This window comes from Pan troglodytes, chromosome 23 (assembly GCF_028858775.2).
Source record: "Pan troglodytes isolate AG18354 chromosome 23, NHGRI_mPanTro3-v2.0_pri, whole genome shotgun sequence".
NCBI classification, from domain to species: domain Eukaryota; kingdom Metazoa; phylum Chordata; class Mammalia; order Primates; family Hominidae; genus Pan; species Pan troglodytes.
In genome coordinates this window covers 21816830-21835631 of record NC_086016.1, presented here as the reverse complement: position 1 = coordinate 21835631, position 18802 = coordinate 21816830, and the positions used below count along the sequence as shown (strand labels likewise).

General features: G+C 54.2%; 1 protein-coding gene and 1 pseudogene across 1 annotated transcript in view; one reads left to right on the top strand and one right to left on the bottom strand.

Annotated features, from left to right (window-relative positions):
- GNB1L (G protein subunit beta 1 like) overlaps positions 1 to 17938 on the top strand; it is a 67143-nt gene extending 49205 nt beyond the window's left edge. The window contains exons 7-8 of the mRNA NM_001364717.1: positions 3417 to 3632; positions 17422 to 17938. Of these exons, the coding sequence (NP_001351646.1) occupies positions 3417 to 3632; positions 17422 to 17673 (468 nt within the window). The 3' untranslated portion in view covers positions 17674 to 17938. The remainder of the gene's footprint in view (positions 1 to 3416; positions 3633 to 17421) is intronic.
- Positions 12421 to 13317, bottom strand: LOC107970366 (large ribosomal subunit protein eL8-like; annotated as a pseudogene).
- Positions 17939 to 18802: the final 864 nt, after the last annotated feature.

Below are 18802 nucleotides of genomic sequence, written 5' to 3'. Positions count from 1 at the left end.
AGCTAATTTTTTGTATTTTTAGTAGAGCCGGGGTTTCACCATGTCAGCCAGGATGGTCTTGATCTCCTGACCTCGTGATCCGCCCACCTCGGCCTCCCAAAGTGCTGGGATTACAGGCGTGAGCCACCGCGCCCGGCCCAGGCACCCTCCTTTTCTGTTTGGCTCTGAGAACTACCCTGGGCTGGGCCTTTACCGGGAGGTGACTCTGGCTCGCTGCCTCTTTGACCTCCTCATGAGAGCGAGACTGGACGGGCCTGTGCAGTTTGTGGGCATCTGCATGCCCTGCAAGGCCCACCAGGATGGGTACCCCCAGAGTCCCTGCCCCCAGCTTTTCTCTCCACGTGACCAGAAAGTGGGCGCCCCTTACTGCAGTCAGCTTCCCCCTGTGGTTTCTTGAGTGAGAAGGTTCACTTGGAATTTGGGGTCTCCCGTGGACTGATCCTGTGGTGCTGCTTCTGTGGCTGTGGCCTTTTGGGGAGAAGCCCTCACAGGAGGCAGGGTGGCTTCCGGGAGGCTCACCTGAGATGATGAAACGGCGCCAGCAGGCTCACAGCCGGGCCACAGGGACTGCAGCAGAGCCTGGGTCACTGGGCTCCATGTGCCCACACAAGGCTCCTCCAAGGGCTTGACAGGGGCTCCGCTGGGAGGAAAAACGCCCCCCAAGGCTGCAACCCCGCAGGCAGTGGGCAGGGCATTCAGGTCCTGGGGAAGGGTGTCCGAGTTTGCACGGCTCCTGTTCCACCCCTTGGGAAACGTGGGTCATTGCACAATCATGTAAAATTCCAACAGAAAAATGCGTAGAAAGGGATGTACAAACTTGTTAAGGTAATTAATGTAGTTGACAGAGGACAAATCGTGTTTCTGTTGGTGATGGAGATCCAGCGTGAAGCATTCCGCTAAGAAAAGCCGACATTAACTCCACATGTTCCCTTTTCCATCCCCAAGCCTGAGGGTCAGGTTATAATTTATCAATCCAATTGTGGCACAGTGGCCTGACTTGCTTTTTTTTTTTTCTGAAACATTGAGGGCTTTCTTTTTTGGGGGGCAATCACATTTTTATTTATTTAAAATTTTTTTTAATTTTTAATTTTTAGTATATTCTTATTTTGCTCCTCTAAGCAGCTGACCTGCAACATAAGAATAATTGCTATTAATATATAAAAGGTCAGGACCTACGTCAAGCCTGAGGCAGTCACTGGCATAGCCCTCAGGGCAGGGGCCACTCCAGCCAGCCCTGCCCTGCTTCTTGGGGTATGGTGCATGGAGGGCTTCCCACAGCCCCCGACCTGCTGTGTCCCTCTGGGGGTGCCAGTCAATGGGAGGGGTGCAGAATGAGGCCTGGCCTCCAGGTCTCATCTGCGGGCAGGGAGGTGGCAGAGAAGAACAGGTCCAGGAGACTTCAGATCCTCTCCCCTGCAGAGGTCAGGCAGCATCAAGGCTGTGGGCACCGAAGTGCTCCAGCCACAAGAGGACTGCCCGGCCTGTGGTATCTGTCACTAGGGGGCTGCAGGGACCAGGGGCATAGCAGGGGCTGGCAACCACAGGGCAAGCCCCTCCAGGCCAGGTTGGCTTCTGCTCCAGCCACCCTGTGGCACCACGACAGGCGGGTCAGTCACACACACAGTCCCTGCGTTGGCCATGGCATCTGAATTCAGAGGCAGTGGCTTCACACAGGCTCTAGGCTCTGAGACTGCCAGAAGGACATCGGTGATGGGAGCAGCCCCAGGCAGTCTCAGCTCCTGCAGTGGAGGAAAGTGCCGGGGAAGAGGGTGGCACAGGCTGGGAACAGGTGCCACCACAGAGCGCTGCCTGAGGGGAGTCGGTCCAATGAGGATAGTCTTTGGAGTCAGCTTCTGGGGTTGGCCTGCATTCCTGGTTGGGATGCAGAGTGTTCCCCGCTGCTCTCGCCTGGCCCTCACCCACTGTGAGTTCAGACACACCACTTACCAGGGGGAGGCCCTTCTAGGGAGCCAGGGCTGCCTGCAAGGAGCTTCTGTGCAGAGGGCATGGTGCCCATGTTGGGAAGGAAAGTACTGTGGGTCCCTGCACGCCTCATTTCCCAGCAGGTGATCTGAAAGGTGCCAACATGGAACTCCTCCCAGGGATAAAACAGCACACGCAGGAGCGTGGCCAGGACTTCTGCAGGGAGGGGCAGGGGGCTGAGTACACTCGGGGCCCTGGGGCAGCCCTGCCTCCCAGGGACAATGTGGACTCTGGCAGCGGGGCATGACTTGGGATGAGGCCTGGGAGGAGGTGCCCCGGGAGAAGACACACTGACCGCCACTCGCCTCCTTCTGGAGCCTCACTCTTCTCAGTTTTGTCTGTGTGAACTCTGTTATTAGAACCCAGTGGTTTTACAAGTCTTTTCCAGGGACATGTATGAGGACCACTGGACCAGCTCTGGCCTCGGGTTCACATGCCCACATCCTGCAGGGCACAGTGAGTGTCCTTCTGTCCCTGGCATGGCCATCCCCTCCAGGTCAGGGCAGTTGGCCTCGGGCTCCGGGCCTGGCTACCCCGGTTCCCATCACCAGCCTTCTGATGCAGCGAGCCCTGGTCCTTGTGGTGTCTGAGGACTCAGCATCCCTTTGTTAGGCACATGCCCTGGTGCCTTCTGGCTCCCCCAGGTCTCCTTGCTCAGCCATGCCAGGTTTCTCTGGGCTGTCATTCTTGGTGCCGGGGACTGACGGCTGTGTCCCCAGGGTGATGCGGAATCCTGCAGTGCTCTCCTCCTGCAATTATTCCAGAGGCTTAACAAACGAGGTGTCTGCCCAGGGCTTGGAGCCCTCTGACCCGCGCCCTCATTCATCACAAGAGCTCGGGCAGCTCGCGCCAGGCTTCAGGGGCAGGGGCTTCGGCAGCCACGCTGACAAAGCACAGAGAGTTCATTTTTCATGGAGATGGAGCTCACGGTTTCTTCTGGCTGGCGGCTCTAGACAGGTGACCAGCCCCAGTAAGTGGTGGCCACACATCTTAGGCCTGGGGAAAGGAGGCAGGAGGACAGGTCCCTGTGCATGGGAGAAGTGGAGAGGGTCGGCAGCACTCACAGTGGCTGGTGGGTGCCCAGTATCACCCCTTTGGGCAGAACCCAGGGTGGGCACATGCAGGTTGCAGGGCTGGTGAGAAGTGGTATAGCAGTGGGAGGCCTTGGGCTTGGCTCTCTGCCCTCCGCCCCTATGTCCTTGGGGTGCCCTAAGGGCAGCCGTGCCAGTCCCATGCTGACAGCATCAGCCATCCAGGGGCTGTGTGGGAGGGCACTGGCGGTGCAGAGCTTCTGAGCTGTGGCAGCCACGTGGAAGACATGGGAAACAGCCCCAGCCAGCAGGAGGGGCAGGAATTTCCAGAGCCCCTTCTCCCCCGAAACTCACTGGAGTCAGGGTCCTTCCAGGAGCTGACTGCTCTGCTGTTCCCCACAGGCCGACTGCAGCTCCCGCCCACTCCTTCTGGCCGGCTATGAGGATGGATCGGTGGTCCTGTGGGACGTCTCTGAGCAGAAGGTGTGCAGCCGCATCGCCTGCCATGAGGAGCCCGTCATGGACCTTGACTTTGACTCCCAGAAGGCCAGGGGCATCTCAGGCTCCGCGGGGAAGGCGCTGGCTGTCTGGAGCCTGGACGGGCAGCAGGCCCTGCAGGTCAGTGCGCCAGGCCCTGGGTCTCATTTATCCTGCTCTGCACTAACAGTCTGATAGGCTGAAACAATATTTAGGCATGAAGAGGAGTTGTTGCAGATCCCTGGCTAATTAATCACTTGGAGGCGGGTGCAGGGGGCTGTCCATGGCTGGCGCAGGAAGAAGGGGGCGTGGGCGCTGGCAGACCATTCACATGGTTTGGGTTTCGCCCAGACCTCGGGTTCATGCCGTCACATCTTGTCCATCTAGAGAAAGGCACGCAGAGTCCAGGAATACTCAAACCCCTTTGTGAAAACTCAGAGGAATTTGGTCAGTAAGGAACTGATTAATCAAAAAAAAAGAAAAAACCAGTGTGGAAAACTGCGAGGAGCTGCAGCCCCCGTGGTGGTCTGGAGCTGGCCCGAGGGAGGCCATTGCTCACGGGCAGCAGGAAAGCCCAGCAGGAAGGCTGGGAGGCCTCAGGGCCACCTGGCGGTTGCTGAAGATCTTCCCATGGTGTCTCCTGGGCTCTCCTGGCTGGCATGGCTCGAGGGGCACCGTGGTGTCCCTGTCTGGGCCTGTGGCTCCAGGGTGGCCTGGCCTACACGTGGCCCTGTTTGGGATGGGAGGGATCAGGTCAGGCTGGTGGGGGCAAGGGGAGTCTCCTGTCCAGGTCTCACTCTGGTGCAAGTCTCAGGGGCTGCAGAGACCATGGGAGATGAGGTGCTGGGTGTGGCCTGGGTACATCCTGGCTTCTGGGGGGTGGACAAGGAGCCCCCATTCACCAGAAGTCTTGGAAGCCTGAGACCCATAGCCAGCGAGTGGTCAGATTGCCCAGTCTAGTGGGTGAAGGGCCTCCAGGGGGAGCTGCATGTCCCGTGAGGTGACTACTGGCAGAAGCAGCAACAGCTCCCAGCCTCACCAAGGACAGGGCCCGGGGCTGCCCTTCTCTGTAGGGCTGTGGTCCAGGCTGTCTGTACGACAGGAGGCCACAGAGAGGGCATTCCTCGGGCCCCCCAGGCAGGGCAGCCTTGCCGGCAGCCCCAGCAAGCCTGCTGCGCCTCACGCTTGCCCAGCCCTGGCCCCTGTGGGGCGGGGAGGGTTCACCTCGGGTCCGTCAGGCCCACCCCTGAGTGGGCACCACCAGAGTCTTTGAAGCACATGGTAGAGCTGCGGAAGGACATGCCCTGGTGAGACCAGGATACACAGAGGGGCAGGGTTCTGTGAGCGGCCCCAGTGCCCTGTGGGCATCACCAACCTGTGCGGGCACATGGTAGACTTGCAGGAGAGCTGTGTCCATCCATCACCCATCCATCAGCTGTCCTGGGGATGGGGGCACAAGGCCCTGATGTAAGCGGCAGAGCTTCTCATGTCTCCCCGGAAGGAAGGGTCTCCTAAGGCTTAGCAGGCCTGGGTGGTGGGTGGATGTGTCATCATCATGATGCCCATTCTTAGCAGCTAGAAGCTGAGCTGCTCTGGGCGCTGGGAGGCTGAGCCACTCTGGGTGCTGGGTCTGCATGTCTGGAAGGGGCGTCTCCCTCGCACTCCCTCCCTCCTCCTCAAGCCTGGCAGGGATCCTGCAGGGCTGCCCCCATGGGGTCCAGTGTTCACTTGGCACTGGCTTGTCCTTCACCAGCCTGACAGCAAAGGGCTGAAGACCCAGACAGCTTCCCTGAGAGCCCCCGGAGGGCTCTTCTCTGCAGTTTCCACCTCTGTGCCCAGGAACCCAGGAAGGGGCCCTCCTGCCGTCCTGGCCCAGACTGCCTCGTCTCTCCTGGTGTGTTTGGGAAACAGCTGCTGGAACTTAAGACTGTAATTTATGGGGCATGTTCCAGTCCAGAGATGAACTTGACCGGATTGATGAATTGAAAAGTTAAAGCAAAAGGGGGACCAGGTATTAATGAATTGGAAAGTGAGAGCAGAAGGGAGAACCAGGAACAGGGAGTGGTTGGCGTGGCTGTGGCGTGCTGGGCAGGGCATCGGCCCATGGTGCACATCGAAGGAGAGGCGTTTCCCCTGCTGAGCCCTGTGTTGCATGGGCCAGGAGGAGGCCTGGGAGGGGACAGGCGACTCCAGGAACAGGGGACAGGGAGCCGGAGAGGCTGATGCGCCACCCTCTGCCCAATGTCACATCTTAACGTTGATCCTAGAGGCCCTGGAGATTGCAGGTTCTGTAAAGCCCCAGCCTCAGAGAAAGCCTGTGGGGGCGCTTTCGGAGGTGAGCTGCCTGAGAGCGTTCTTGCCGCCTGGGAGCAAGCAAGGTGACCGAAGGTCCTCAGCACCCACAGGTGTCCTCACCCACCGCCTGCACTGTGAGTCCTTGGCTGAGAGCCACGTGGGCACGGCTGTGTGTCCCTCACACCCTCCTACTGAAGCCTCTGATGAGCCCAGATCAGTCTCCCCCCGGCGGGTGCTGGGAGTAGAGACGCGAATGAGGTTCCCGGAGCAGAGCATGGGTAATCGGAACCAGATGGTGGCTTCACCGCGCCACGCATTCCTGGCACCTGAGGTCATGCGCTACGAGAGCCACTGGTGGCCAGAGATCCTTCCTGGAAGGCCCAGGTCCAGGCTGGGGCTTGGCCAGGGGCCGCGGTGGTGACGAGGAGGCTGCCCACGTCAGGATACCACCTGAGGGTGCCTCGGGGTCAAGTGGTGACTGGAGCCCTGAGCCTGCCTTGCTGAGGCGGCTTTCCCGTGAGCTGTCGCAGTTAGAGCCTGTGTTGTCATCAGATACAGGTGGTACGCAGGCCCTCTCCCTCCCACATTTTGGGGTAGTGCCCACAGCCTTGAAGTGGGGACTGATTTACAGCCAGCCATATTCTTAGGCCTTTAAGTAATAATGAGGCTCCCCCACCCCAGGCAGCCCTGGTCTGGGAAGTGGACCAACCGTGGCTCTCCCACAAGACACGGCCAGGTGTCCCAGCTGCGCTCCCATCTGCACAGCAGTGGTGGCTGCTGCGCCATCTGCCAGGAGGGAGGCCAAAGGGCCCCGGGTCAGCTCCCCGTGCATCGCATCAGGAGGAGAGGCTTGTGCAGGGCGTGGACATGTTTCCATCTGCCATCAGGAGCACGGTAGTGCAGGGCCCTGGCTGCTGTCACTGCAGGGCCAGGACCAGTCCTCCTCTTCTTCAGGAACACAGGGCTGGAGCAGGCCCTAGTCTTTCTCCAGGAGGCCCCACCAGGCTTCCCGCATCATCCTCATTTCCTGCGGGAAGCTGGTCCTTGAACCTGGTTTTCTTTACCTTGATGCTGTCACTGCTTTCTGAGAATGGCTGAGGTGGGTGTGGGGTCGCTCCTGTCCCTGCAGGCAGTGGCCGCCTGGCTGGTGGGTAGGCACAGCCAGGCTGCTGGGCAGGAGCTGGGCAGGAGGAACTGGGCATCTCAGCCTCCACAGGTGAAGATCCCTGGTCAGGACTTCTACGGAAACCTCCCCACACGCCTGTGGCTCCAGGCATTTGGCAGCTCTTTTCTCCCTGGGAAGGACCTGCCAGCAAATTCCTATCAAGAGGGCCCTGAGCAGGCCCCAGTGGCTTCCAGTGAGGCCCATGGCGTGCGGCCTGGTGTTCCCTCTCTACCACTGACTTAGGGCAGAGGTCACAGGAGAGAAATGGGTGACGATGGCGTCAAATCAGCCTCCTGTTCTTCCCAGCCGCCAGTTCCTTCCCTGGGCCACTGTGTTCTGGTCCCTGAAAGCTGGGGAGGGGCTCCTGGGTCTGCAAGCACAGGCGGCGAACCCCACACGCATGACAGGTACATGCCAGCATCCCCTCACGGCCCTGCGCAGCAGGTGCTGGACTTGACGGCCCCGTGCAGCAGGTGCTGGCCTTGACAGCCCCTCAGCCGGGTCACAGGGAGCCAAGTGGGGAGGCAGGGGCTGGTGTGGAGGGAGGGGAGGCAGCGCCAAGGCCGGGTGCTCTGGACACTGAGGCCAGCCTGGGCTTGCGGTTGCCAACCAATGGCTGTGTGTCGTGCTGCAGCACATTCAGCTGCTTGTGTGTGCACAGGCAGGATACCGCCGAGACCCCCAGAGCCAAGGTCTGCCAGGCAAGAGAGGTAGAGGACAGGCAGAGCGTCTGGGATGTGCTGGGACTGTGCTGGTTACAGTGCGCGGTGGGAGGGTAGGGGCCATGAGAGGGGTCAGGGCTGCAGGCCTTGGTAAGTCCATGAACTGGGGGGTCCCGGGCCCTGGAGAGGCCTTGAAAGGGCAGGATGATGGGCTTGCAGGGGCTTGGCCTTGAGAGACAAGCTGGTGTTGAGGTAGGACGGCAAGGTGGCTGAGGGCATGGCAAGGCGCCTACCTCACTGGCCAGGAGCCTAGAGCAGTGTCGGGGGCGCAGGCGGTGGTATCCCAGGCCAGCGTGAGGGCTGCGCTGGCTGTGGGTTGTTTGGTGGCATCTCCTCGCCAGGCGAGGCTCCTCCCACCCCTCCTGGGGAAAGAATCTGGGTCTTGAATGGGTGCCTGATGTCACTAAATGATCTCACTGCATCTCTCCGACTCATACAGGTTTTCTTCTTGAATCTGTTCATTGCATTGTTGGAGTTTTCTTAAACATTAAAACAACTAAAATCCTCAGTCTGTCCCTGAATCTCAGGGAAAAGTCTTGAAATCACCGCCTGCACCCCCGCCCCCCCTCCCGTGTGTGACATGTGCTCCGCCCACTCTGCTGGGCTGGGCCAGAACCGCCCAGGGCCACAGACGGACCTGGGCCTCCCTCTCCCACCACCTGCCTAGTGACAGGAGCCCCAGGCTCAGGGAGCTGGTGGGGAGCGTTCCCTCTTCTCCCGATGGATGGACACATTTGGGCAGTGGAGGTGGGGGGTCGTGAGTGACTGTAGGTTGGTCTTTGCCTGCACCATTACTGGGCAGTTATTTTCTCTGCCCAGGTTGTTTTCTTTGTGGACTAATTTAGGTTTCCTGATTTGGGGAATTTTTCTAGGAATTTGTCTGTGGGCATACAAATCCTGAAGGTTGTATTCCTAGTGACCTTTTTTGGACTGCTTGTGATGATAGTTTAAATTTCTGCCGCATTCAAAGCTCCGTCCCTGCTTTATTCCTGATCAGTCTTGTATGCGTTTGTCCTTCAGCATTTCTATCTTTCTGTTCATTGTTTCTGTCCTTGCCATGCTCTCCCTCCATCCCATGTCCCCTGGGTTGCATCTGCTGCCCTGCCTGGGGTCAGGTGCACAGCCCATCGGCACTCAGCCTTCCCTTGCCAGCCCCACATGGAGCCTGTTTCCACAGGTGACTGTCCAGCTGGGCTCCCTGGTGCAAGAAGACATTGTCTTCCCCCCCCCACTTCCAGGCAGACCCCATTTTTATTATTTTTTCCCCACATTCCTCATTTGACACAAAGACCCCATTTTTATTTGTTCTCTGGCTGCTGAGTTAATTAGAATGTTTTTATGGTTCTGAATGTTTGATTTTTTTCCCCAGTTATTTTTTAGTTTTCAATTTCTAACTTAATTAACATTGTGGTCTGGGAACAAGGTCTGAATGATATTAGTTCTTTGAAATGCGGGGCCGTCCAGTTTTCATAAGTATTGCACATGTGCCAGGGAGGCAGTGCTGGTTGTCAGATGCCCCGCTGCACACGTGAGCGCCAGGCCCGTGTGTCCACTGATTCTTAGCCCTTTAAGTCATCCTGCAGGTCACCATGGTCCCCAGCAGGCGCAGAGAGGCCTGTCCTGTTCCCTTTTGCTGGGGGCCTGTCTGTATTTGCTTTATGCACTTTGAAGCTGGCCTGGGAACATGCCAGTTTAAAATGGTGATTTCCTGGTGAATGAGGTCTTTTCTTCATTCCCCCTCATCATCTCTAGAAAGGACATTTGCCCCAAAGCCTATTTTTCCAACTATTAATATGGCTCAGTCCAGGTTTCTTTTGGTCACTACTTCCCTTTATAGCCTTTACATTTTAATCATTTTACCTCCAACCTTCCTGGCCCTCCAGGCGTAGACACATCTCTTATGGAGCCAGTTCTCACATCGATGATTGCATTTCGTGTGTGAGCGTTGCCCTGGGTGTTCTTACATCTCAAGACCTCCTTCTGGAAGCCAAAAAGCGCATCCTTTAGGGATTCCTCAGGCAGGGGCCTCTTGGTGGCTGTGCTGGTGGCCTCTGATGCACGGGCCTGGATGCCGAGGGGCTGTTCTCTGAGCAGCAGCAGCTGCTGGGCCATGGGTCTAGGTCCTGCCACTTCCCTGGGCTGCTGAGAATTCAGCTCCCAGCCTGGCCACCTTCCATGTGACTCAGTCTCATTGGCTTTGACTTACTGTGTCTTCATTTTAATTCAGTTCAGAATATTGTGATTTTCTCTTTGATCTGTAGGTTCCTTGGTGGGGGTGTGTTATTTAATTTCCAAATATTCGTTGATTTTGTAGCTATATCTTTAATCTAGCTTAATTCTGTTGTCAGTGAATGCACGCAGTGCAACTGCAGTGTTTAGAAATTTATGGAGGCTTGCTTTTGGCCCAGCACATGGCGTGTCTCGGGGAGTGCACCACATGGACTTGAAAGGAGCGTGTGTTCCGCAGTTGTGGGGTGGAGCCTTCCGTCAGCCTGACCCAGGTCAGTGGACGTGGTTCCAGTCTTTAATATCCTTACCAATCTTTTGGTCTAGTTTTGTTTTTTTTTTTACCAGTTACGCAGAGAAGGCTCTTAAAATCTTTAACTGTGATTGCAAACGTGCCTGTTCCTTTGTCTCTGCCAGTTTTGCTTCATGAGCTTTGAAGCTCTGGGGCTGAGTGTGGGTGTATAGGCGCTGAGATGTCACCTCATCTTGGTGCAGAGCCTTTTTCTCAGCACAAAGTGTCCCTTGTCTCTTGTTAATGCTCTTTGTCTTGAAGTTGGCTTTGTCTGATACTGAACAGTAGCATCGACTTTCTTAGGTTTGCCCTTTGCATTTTCCTCCTTGCTTCTACTTTCAACCTGTCCTGACCTCTTGATATTTAAAAAGCATCTCTTATTTTATTTTATTTTATTATTTTATTTTATTGTTTTGAGACGGAGTCTCACTCTGTCACCAGGCTGGAGTGCAATGGCGTGATCTCGGCTCACTGCAACCTCCGCCTCCCAGGTTCAAGTGATTCTCCTGCCTCAGCCTCTCGAGTAGCTGGGATTACAGGCACACGCCACCACACCCGGCTAATTTTTGTATTTTTAGTAGAGACAGGGTTTCACCATGTTGTCCAGGATGGTCTCCATCTCTTGACCTTGCGATCCGTCTGCCTCGGCCTCCCAATAAAAAGCATCTTTAGCAGACAGATGTGTCTTGCTTTGTGATGCTTTCTGACAATCTCTGCCTTTTAACTGGTGCATTTAGTCTGTTTGCATTCACTGTAATTATTGACATGTCTGGGATTAAGTCTAACACCTCTATACTTATTTTCTACTTGTCACTTCCATTTTTGACCACTTTTCCTCCTTTCCTACCTTCTTTTGTGGTAATCAAATATTTATTTTTTAGTATTCTGTTTTGTTTCCTCTCTTGGCTTCTTAGCTAGACCTCTTGCCACTTTTGTTCCTAAGTGGTTGCACTCCAAGAGTGTGCAACCTTCTCAAAGTCTCCTTAGAATCAGTGTTGTTCACATCCCGCCTCACAAACATGATGACCTTGTGCTGGTGCAATCCCTTCTACTCACCTTTTTTGTCTTTCTGTGACTGTTGTGATCTACTTGACATCTACACACATTCAAAACTGCACCTTACAATATTAGTTTCCCTTTTCCTTGAGGCAAGGTCTTGCTCTGTCACCCAGGCTGGGGTGCAGTGGTGCAATCACAGCTCACTGCACCCTCAAACCCCTGCCTCAGCCTCCCAAGTAGTTGGGACTACAGGCACCTATCACCATGCCTGGATAAGTTTTTGTAGAGACAGGGTCTCACTATGTTGCCCAGGCTGGCCTTGAACTCCTAGGTTCAAGCAATCCCACATGCTGGGATTAAAGGCATGAGCCACTGCATCTGGCCAGTTTTCCTTTAAATCATCAGTTAAAAAAAAAAACTTACAAGAAATAAAAAACATAACATGTTATATTTACTCACCCCTTTGCCATTTCTGGTGCTCATCCTGTAGACCCAAGTATCTTCTTACATTTTTTTGTAGTGCAATTCTGCTGGCAAAAAATTCTCTAGCTTTTGTTTATCTAAAAAACGTCTTTATCACCCTCATTTTTACAGAATCCTGGCTATGGAATTTAGGAATGATAGTTTTATTTTTCTTCATGCCCTGTAAAGATGTTGTTCCATTGTTTCTGATGAGAACTCATGATATCCTATCATTCCCATGCATGTAATATGTCTTGCTCCGTGGCTGCTTTCAAGATTTTTTTTATCTGTGGTTTTCAGTAGTTTGACTATCATGTGCCTAGATAGATTTTTCTTCTTGTCCTGATTGGGTTCTGCTGAGCTTTTCATCTATATATTCGTGTTTCCCATTAAAATTGGGAAATATCCGGCCACTGTTTCTTCTTGACCATTTTCACTTTCTCCTCCTTCTGGGGCTTCTATGAGTACACAGTTTGATAGCATCCCATGGCCCCCTGAGGCTCTGTTTGTTTTGGTTCAGTCGTTTTTTCTCTCCTCTTCAGATTGGGCAATGTCTGTTGATCTGTCTTCTAGTTCACTGACTTTAAAAAATATATATTTCCAATCTACTGTTAAGCCTATTCAATACATTTTTCATTTCAGTATTGAGCTTTCCAGTTCTATATTTTCTATTATGACTCTTTTTTATAATTTCCATTTCTCTGCTAAGAGTTCCTATTTGCTCACTCAAGACCATTTTTTGGGTAATTATTTGAATACACTTTCCTTTCATTTTTTTTTGAAGGAAAATTTGTATTATTTTAATTGTTTTAATGTACAGAAAACTCAACAGTGTACATTTAACCCAGTTTAGTGGCAAGTTCTTTAGCCTTTGCCTTTTCGAGCTTGGCAATATGAGCCACAGACTTAGGACCCAGGATGCTGCCGCCCCAGTGACGGCGGATCTCATCGTATCTGTCATTGTAATTGGTCCTGATAGCTTCCACCAGCTTAGCCAAAGTGCCTTTGTCTTCCGAGTTCGCCTGTGTGAAGGTGACAGTGGTGCAGGTCTTCCTGTGGACTAGACGTCGCAGTCTTGCCTTCCCCTTGATAATGCAGTAAGGGACCCCCATTTTACGACACAAGGCAGGCAAGAAGACAACCAGCTCGATGGGATCCACGTCGTCTGCAGTCACCACCAGCTGAGCTTTCTTGTTCTCCACCAAGGTGGTGACGATGTCAACTCCTGCTCGAAGGACAGGTGGTCTCTTGGTGGGGACGTCCCCTTTGCCAGCAGCTTTCTTCTCGGCCCAGGCCAACAGTCTCTGCTTCTTCTCTTGCTTTGTCTCTGGTCTGTACTTGTGGGCCAGCTTAAGCAGCTGAGTAGCTGTTTGGCAGTCCAGGGCCTAGGTGAACTGGTTAATTGCAGGAGGCACTTTCAGCCGCTTATAGAGGATGGCTCTCTGCCGCTGCAACCTGATATAGTGGGGCCATTTCACAAAGTGGGTGAGGTCTCTTTTGGGCTGGATGTCCTGTCCGATGCCAAAATTCTTAGGCCTTTTCTCAAACAGGGGATTCACCACTTTCTTAGCCTCCTGCTTCTTCATGACAGCAGGGGCCGGAGCCACCTTCTTTCCCTTGGCCTTCTTTCCTTTTGGCATCTTGGGCGGTGGGAGAGAGCTCCTTTCATTTTTTGAACATAGTTAAGGAGTTTCTTTAAAGTCTTTATCTGATATGTTCAACATCTCTGCCATTTTGGGGTCAGTTTCTATTAACTGCTTTTTCCCCTTGACTATGGGTCATATATTGCTGCTTCTTAGCATGTCTACTAATTTGCTGTTTGTGTGCCAGACATGGTAAATGATACATGCTGAATCTCTGGGTTCTGTTATTTTGCTCTGAAGAGTGTTTGCTTTCATTCTGGCATGGAGTTCAGTTACTGACTGTTCACCTTGAGCTTGTGCAGGCTTGGCTTTTGGCTTTGTTAGGGCAGGTCTGTGGAAAGTTCATTCCCAGGCTTGTTAAGTGGGGTGGAACTCAACTTCCAAACTCTGCCTCTCCTGCAGACCTTGTCAGGGCTTGGTTTCTAATTTTGTTCTGGTAGATCTAGGGTAGGCCATACTCTAAGATAAAATCCTATTCCTGAAGTGAAGCCGTTCTGGTAGCTCAGCTGGTCTCAGGCTGTCACACAGTCTTCACACTCAGGCTGACTGGACCCCCGGCACTGTTGACCTCTTGAACTTGTTCTGTTTAACTGTGCAGCTCTGGTAAGCCCTGTGGAGTCCACCGTGAGCATGCGCAGTCCAGCCCTCACACAAGACTCATAGGGACCCCTCAGACAATCTTCAGCTCCCTCTGTTCCTTTGCCTTGCCCCATGGATTTCAGCCCTCTGGCTACTGCAGATTATGATCTCTGCCTCCTCAGCTTAGTGTGACCACTATGTTCTGCCTGGACTTCATGCTCATGGCATTATCTCCAGGCAGAGAGCTGTGGGGGCATTTGGGAGGCCCACCTCATCAGCTGCCCTTCTCTGCCTAGTGCTCCCTGCCTGTAAACAGTTGCCTTGTGTATTTTGTCCACTTTTTATGGTTGTTTACAGCAAGAAGACTAGTCTGGTACCAGTTTCTCAATTACAGACACTTTCCTATTGTTCTTGCTTTATGGATGATATGTCAGTTTACTGGCTAAACAGATATTTACAGTTATTTTGGGGGGTGGGGAGCACAAGGTCTTGCTCTGTCACCCAGGCTGGAGTACAGTGGTGTGATCACAGCTCACTGCAGCCTCAAACTCCTGGGCTTAAGCAATCCTTCCACCTCAGCCTCCCAATAAGCTGGGACTACAGGTGCATGCCAGCATGCATAGCTAATTAAAAAATTTTTTTTGTAAAGACAGCATCTCTATATGTTGCCCAGGCTGGTCTTGAACTCCTGGGCTCAGGCAGTCCTCCTGCCTTGGCCTCCCAAAGTGCTGGGATTATATGGCTCTTCATTGGGAATTGTACTCTTTATCATTGTTAAGTCTTTTATATAATCTTACCTAATGCTTTGGCCCTGAATTCAAATGTTCCTATTATTCAGATTACCCTGTTCTTATTTGCATTTTCCCAGTATATCTTTGCCAAGAGTTCCTTTGGCATCTCCCTTGTACCTAGCATAGATTTAGATTTCACTTTGAAATTCAATCATAAACCTAGACTCAAATGATCTTCCAACCTCAACCTCCCAAGTAGGTGGGACTACACGACCACGCCTGGCTAATTTGTAATGTTTTTTAAAGACAGGGTCTCACTCTGTTGCCCAGGCTGGAGTGCAATGGTGTGATCTTAGCTTACTACAGCCTCAAACTCCCATCCTCAAGCAATCCTCCTGTCTTTGCCTCCCAAGCAGCTGGGATTACAAGCATGAGCCACCACACTCAGCCTGTTGAGTATATTTAGATCTTTTTTTTACTTTATGCAGCTATACAAGGAAACATAGGCACCTACAGTGAGGTGGGAGAGGAGAAGGAAATAATGCTATTTTTGTCATTCCTTATGGTGGGGGGTTCTCAGATAATCTCTCGGGGATGAGGTTGACTATTATATCTTTGGCCCCAAAGGACAAAAGCTGAGCTAAATCAGTGAACTTAACAACCATCCCATCTCTCTCAGTGCCTCCCATATTTCTGTGAGTTATATAACCGGTTCCATAGCTGTAATCCCCATATTGTCTTAGAGCTGATCCTATAGGCAAGTGGGTCCAGTGCTCCCTGCCAGACCATTTGCTGCAGTTCTCCAGTTATCTCTTACGAGACTGGAGTTAATCTTCTAGTCCTTCAAGAACAGCTTATGGGTGCAGGATTCTCTGAGTTCTTACATGTTCAGAAACGTTGGTCTGTTCTTTTTATAATTGAGCGACAGTTTGGCTGGATATAAAATACTTGGACCTCGCTTTCCTCCTCAGCCTTGCAGGCATCACCCCGTCATCCCTTGGCACCCATGTGGCTGTGGAGCATTCTGAGGACGGCCTAAACAGCACCCTCATCAACACGGTCTTTTTGTCTGGCCACCAAAGGTTTTTTAGCTATGAAGTCTAATAATTTTATTAGAGCGTATCTTTTTTTTTTTTTTTTTGAGACAGGGTCTCACTCTGTCGCCCAGGCAGGAGTGCGGTGGCAGTGATCTCAGCTCACTGCAGCCTCCATCTACTGGGCTCAGGTGAGCCTCCTCCCGAGTAGCTGGGATTACAGGCACATGCCACCACCCCCAACTAATTTTTTAAAAAATTCTTACAGAGATGGAGGTCTTGCTGTTTTACTCAGGCTGGTCTCAAACTCTTGGACTCAAGCAATCCTCCCACCTCAGCCTCCCAAAGTGCTGGGATTACAGGCATGAGCCACCATGCCCAGCGCATTCTGCTCATTTTCTGTCATTGCTGCCTTTTGTGTCTGGCTGTCCTGTTAGAGTCGCTGCTGCTGCTGCTGATTCTCCTTCATTGCTTTGAGTTTTTCTTCCATTTCTCCCCTGCACTCTGCCAGGTCAGCTTCCACCTCTGCATTCTGCTGCTTTGGGTTCTGGTTTTACAGAGTGGATGCAGAGCCAGAGCTTAATTCATTACGTTTTCTTTTGTTAATTTATGACAACACTGCTTGGTGACAGTTTCCACTGGCCTCTGCTGAATGTTGCCATTGTTTTTCCTGTTTCTTCTTCCTTTTTCCTTGTGCTATCTCTGCAGAGGTGTGCAATTCTCAACTGAGGGCAGCGTGGCCCCATCAGGAGGCCCTTAGAGAAAAGGGTGCTGATGGAAAGCTCGCAGTGCATGGGGCTGATTTGGAAGGAAGTGGCCCTTGTTGCTTGTCATCATGGTGGCAAAGTGGCTCTATCATTCAGTGTGTGGGCACAGAGGTGCCAAATGCCCTGCAGCACATGGGACAGCCCTGTGGAACCAAGAAGTGCGGTGGCCACAGAGGCAGCACTAATCCCCCCACCTCCCAGCTCCCTACTCACTGTAGGAGAAGAATGTCAGGGAGGGGTCCGGGCAGAAGGCTTCCTGTGCACCCAGCGCTGAGTGTGGGACGCTCGGCCCAGGAAGAGGCCAGCACCCCGACGGCCCCGTGCACGTAGGACCTGCCTGTGTGGCTCCGGGTCTCGTGCAGTGCCCCACCCCCTCTCAGAACCCAGCCGGGGATGTTGCCCCCACCGGGCAAGGTACACTGTGTGGCTCCTGCCGCCTCCAGGGCGTCTCCCCCTTGTCCCCCCGTCATCCTGCCAACCCCCCACTGGGTCTTGCTCTTGGCAGCGCTCCCAGCCCTGTCGAGCTTGGGGGTTCACATACCTCATGGTTTTGCTGAAAATGGAGTTTGTATTTCTCACCCTCGTCAGCTTTGGGGTGGTTGTGAGGTTCTTCTGGGAGGAGTGCCAGCATTCTGCTGCCATCAAGCCCGGGACGTGGCCTCTCACTAGGCACTAGGGTGCAGTGGCTTCCCTGGGGTGAGGGGCCCCGGGACCCAGCCCCTCTCCTGCAGCTGGGACCTCCCTGTCTCTGCTGCTCTCTGACTGGGGAAGGAGTCGGTCAGAGCTGGTGCGAGGAGCAGCAGGGCAGGGCCGAAGACCACTCTGAGGGGAGGGCTGGAGTCCCCCATCGTGGCCTTAGGAAGAGTGGGAGGTCAGCTGGGTGGGAGCGTGTGGCCCTCACATCCCGGGCCTGTGGGCCTGCGTCTCTCCTGGTTCCAGCTGCAGGTGGGGCACCAGGGGCAGCACTGCCTTGTGGGCTTAAGGAGTGGCCTAACACCTCTCCCCACTCTCACAGGTGCGTGGGACTCATGAACTCACCAATCCCGGGATCGCCGAGGTCACGATCCGGCCAGACCGCAAGATCCTGGCCACCGCAGGCTGGGACCACCGCATCCGCGTGTTCCACTGGCGGACGATGCAGCCGCTGGCCGTGCTGGCCTTCCACAGTGCCGCTGTCCAGTGCGTGGCCTTCACCGCCGATGGCTTGCTGGCCGCGGGCTCCAAGGATCAGCGGATCAGCCTCTGGTCACTCTACCCACGCGCATGACTCACCCACTCCCTTCCCGGGAGACGAGGAGGGCGGGCAGGGAGGTGGGCATCAGGCCCCAGCCTCGGCCTGAAACCTCAAGGGCCTCTGAGGACCAGCAAGTCATGGCCCAAGGACCATGGAGTCCCCGCTGTCTTCACGAGGTTGGTATTTCCTTTTGTGGAGTGCCTCATCACAGGACGGTGACTCTGGGGGCCAGCCAGAGCCCTGGCCGTCCGAGGCCCGCAGGAGACGTTGGCTTGGGCCTGCTGTGTTGCCAGCTGAGGGTATTTTATAATAAATTTCCATTGCCAAGTTGCAGGCTTGAGGTGGGAGCTCCCTGAGGAGGCCCTGGTCCCCCACTTAGCATCAGTGCCCTCAGACCCCCACCAGGCAGGATGCTCAGCCCCACCCTCACACCTGCTGTTGAATGGGCCACCCCGAGTGTGGGTTTCCTGGGCCAGGCCTCAGGAGATGATAGGCCCCAACCATAGCTGCGTCGATGTCCACATGACCCCTCACCCCGAGGAGGCCAGGAGCTCCCAACACACAGGTTGAGGCCAGGATCAGGATCAGGAAGTAACTGAACTCCCTAAAGAGCGAAGCAGAGGAAGGTGCCTGTGAGGGACGGCAAGCGGGGCTTGCAGCGCACAGGGCCAGGCCAGATGTGGGATCCGGGAGGGCACGCCTGCCCACAGAGGGTGCAGTGGGGAAGGCGCACAGGGTGCGCCTCCAGGTGAGTGCTGGGCAGAAGGCACGAGAGCAGCGAGGGAGTGTGACAAGCACCGCCTCACAGTGGCCAAGGCCACGGTCACAGCTGCAGCTGCACACAGGGTGGCCCCCAGGGCACAACACAGCAAGAACAGGACTTAGCAGCCAGAGCCTCACACTGCATGCAGCCGGGCCCAGCCTGGCCGGTCGTCTCCTCCTAAAAGCGGGTGTTGATTGGGAAAGAACCATGACCCCGAATATTGGAGTGGGGCCCATGGGCAGATCCAGAGAAGCTGGGACCACAAACGCCTGTGTTTGCCCGGATTGCCGGAAGAGCCCCTCTAGCTGAAGGCCCGGGGTGGCCTCCCTTGAGGCAGTTGCCCTGCAAGGCCCTGCCGATGCTCCTTGGGACCCCCACCTGGGCTTCTAGTCCTAGAAC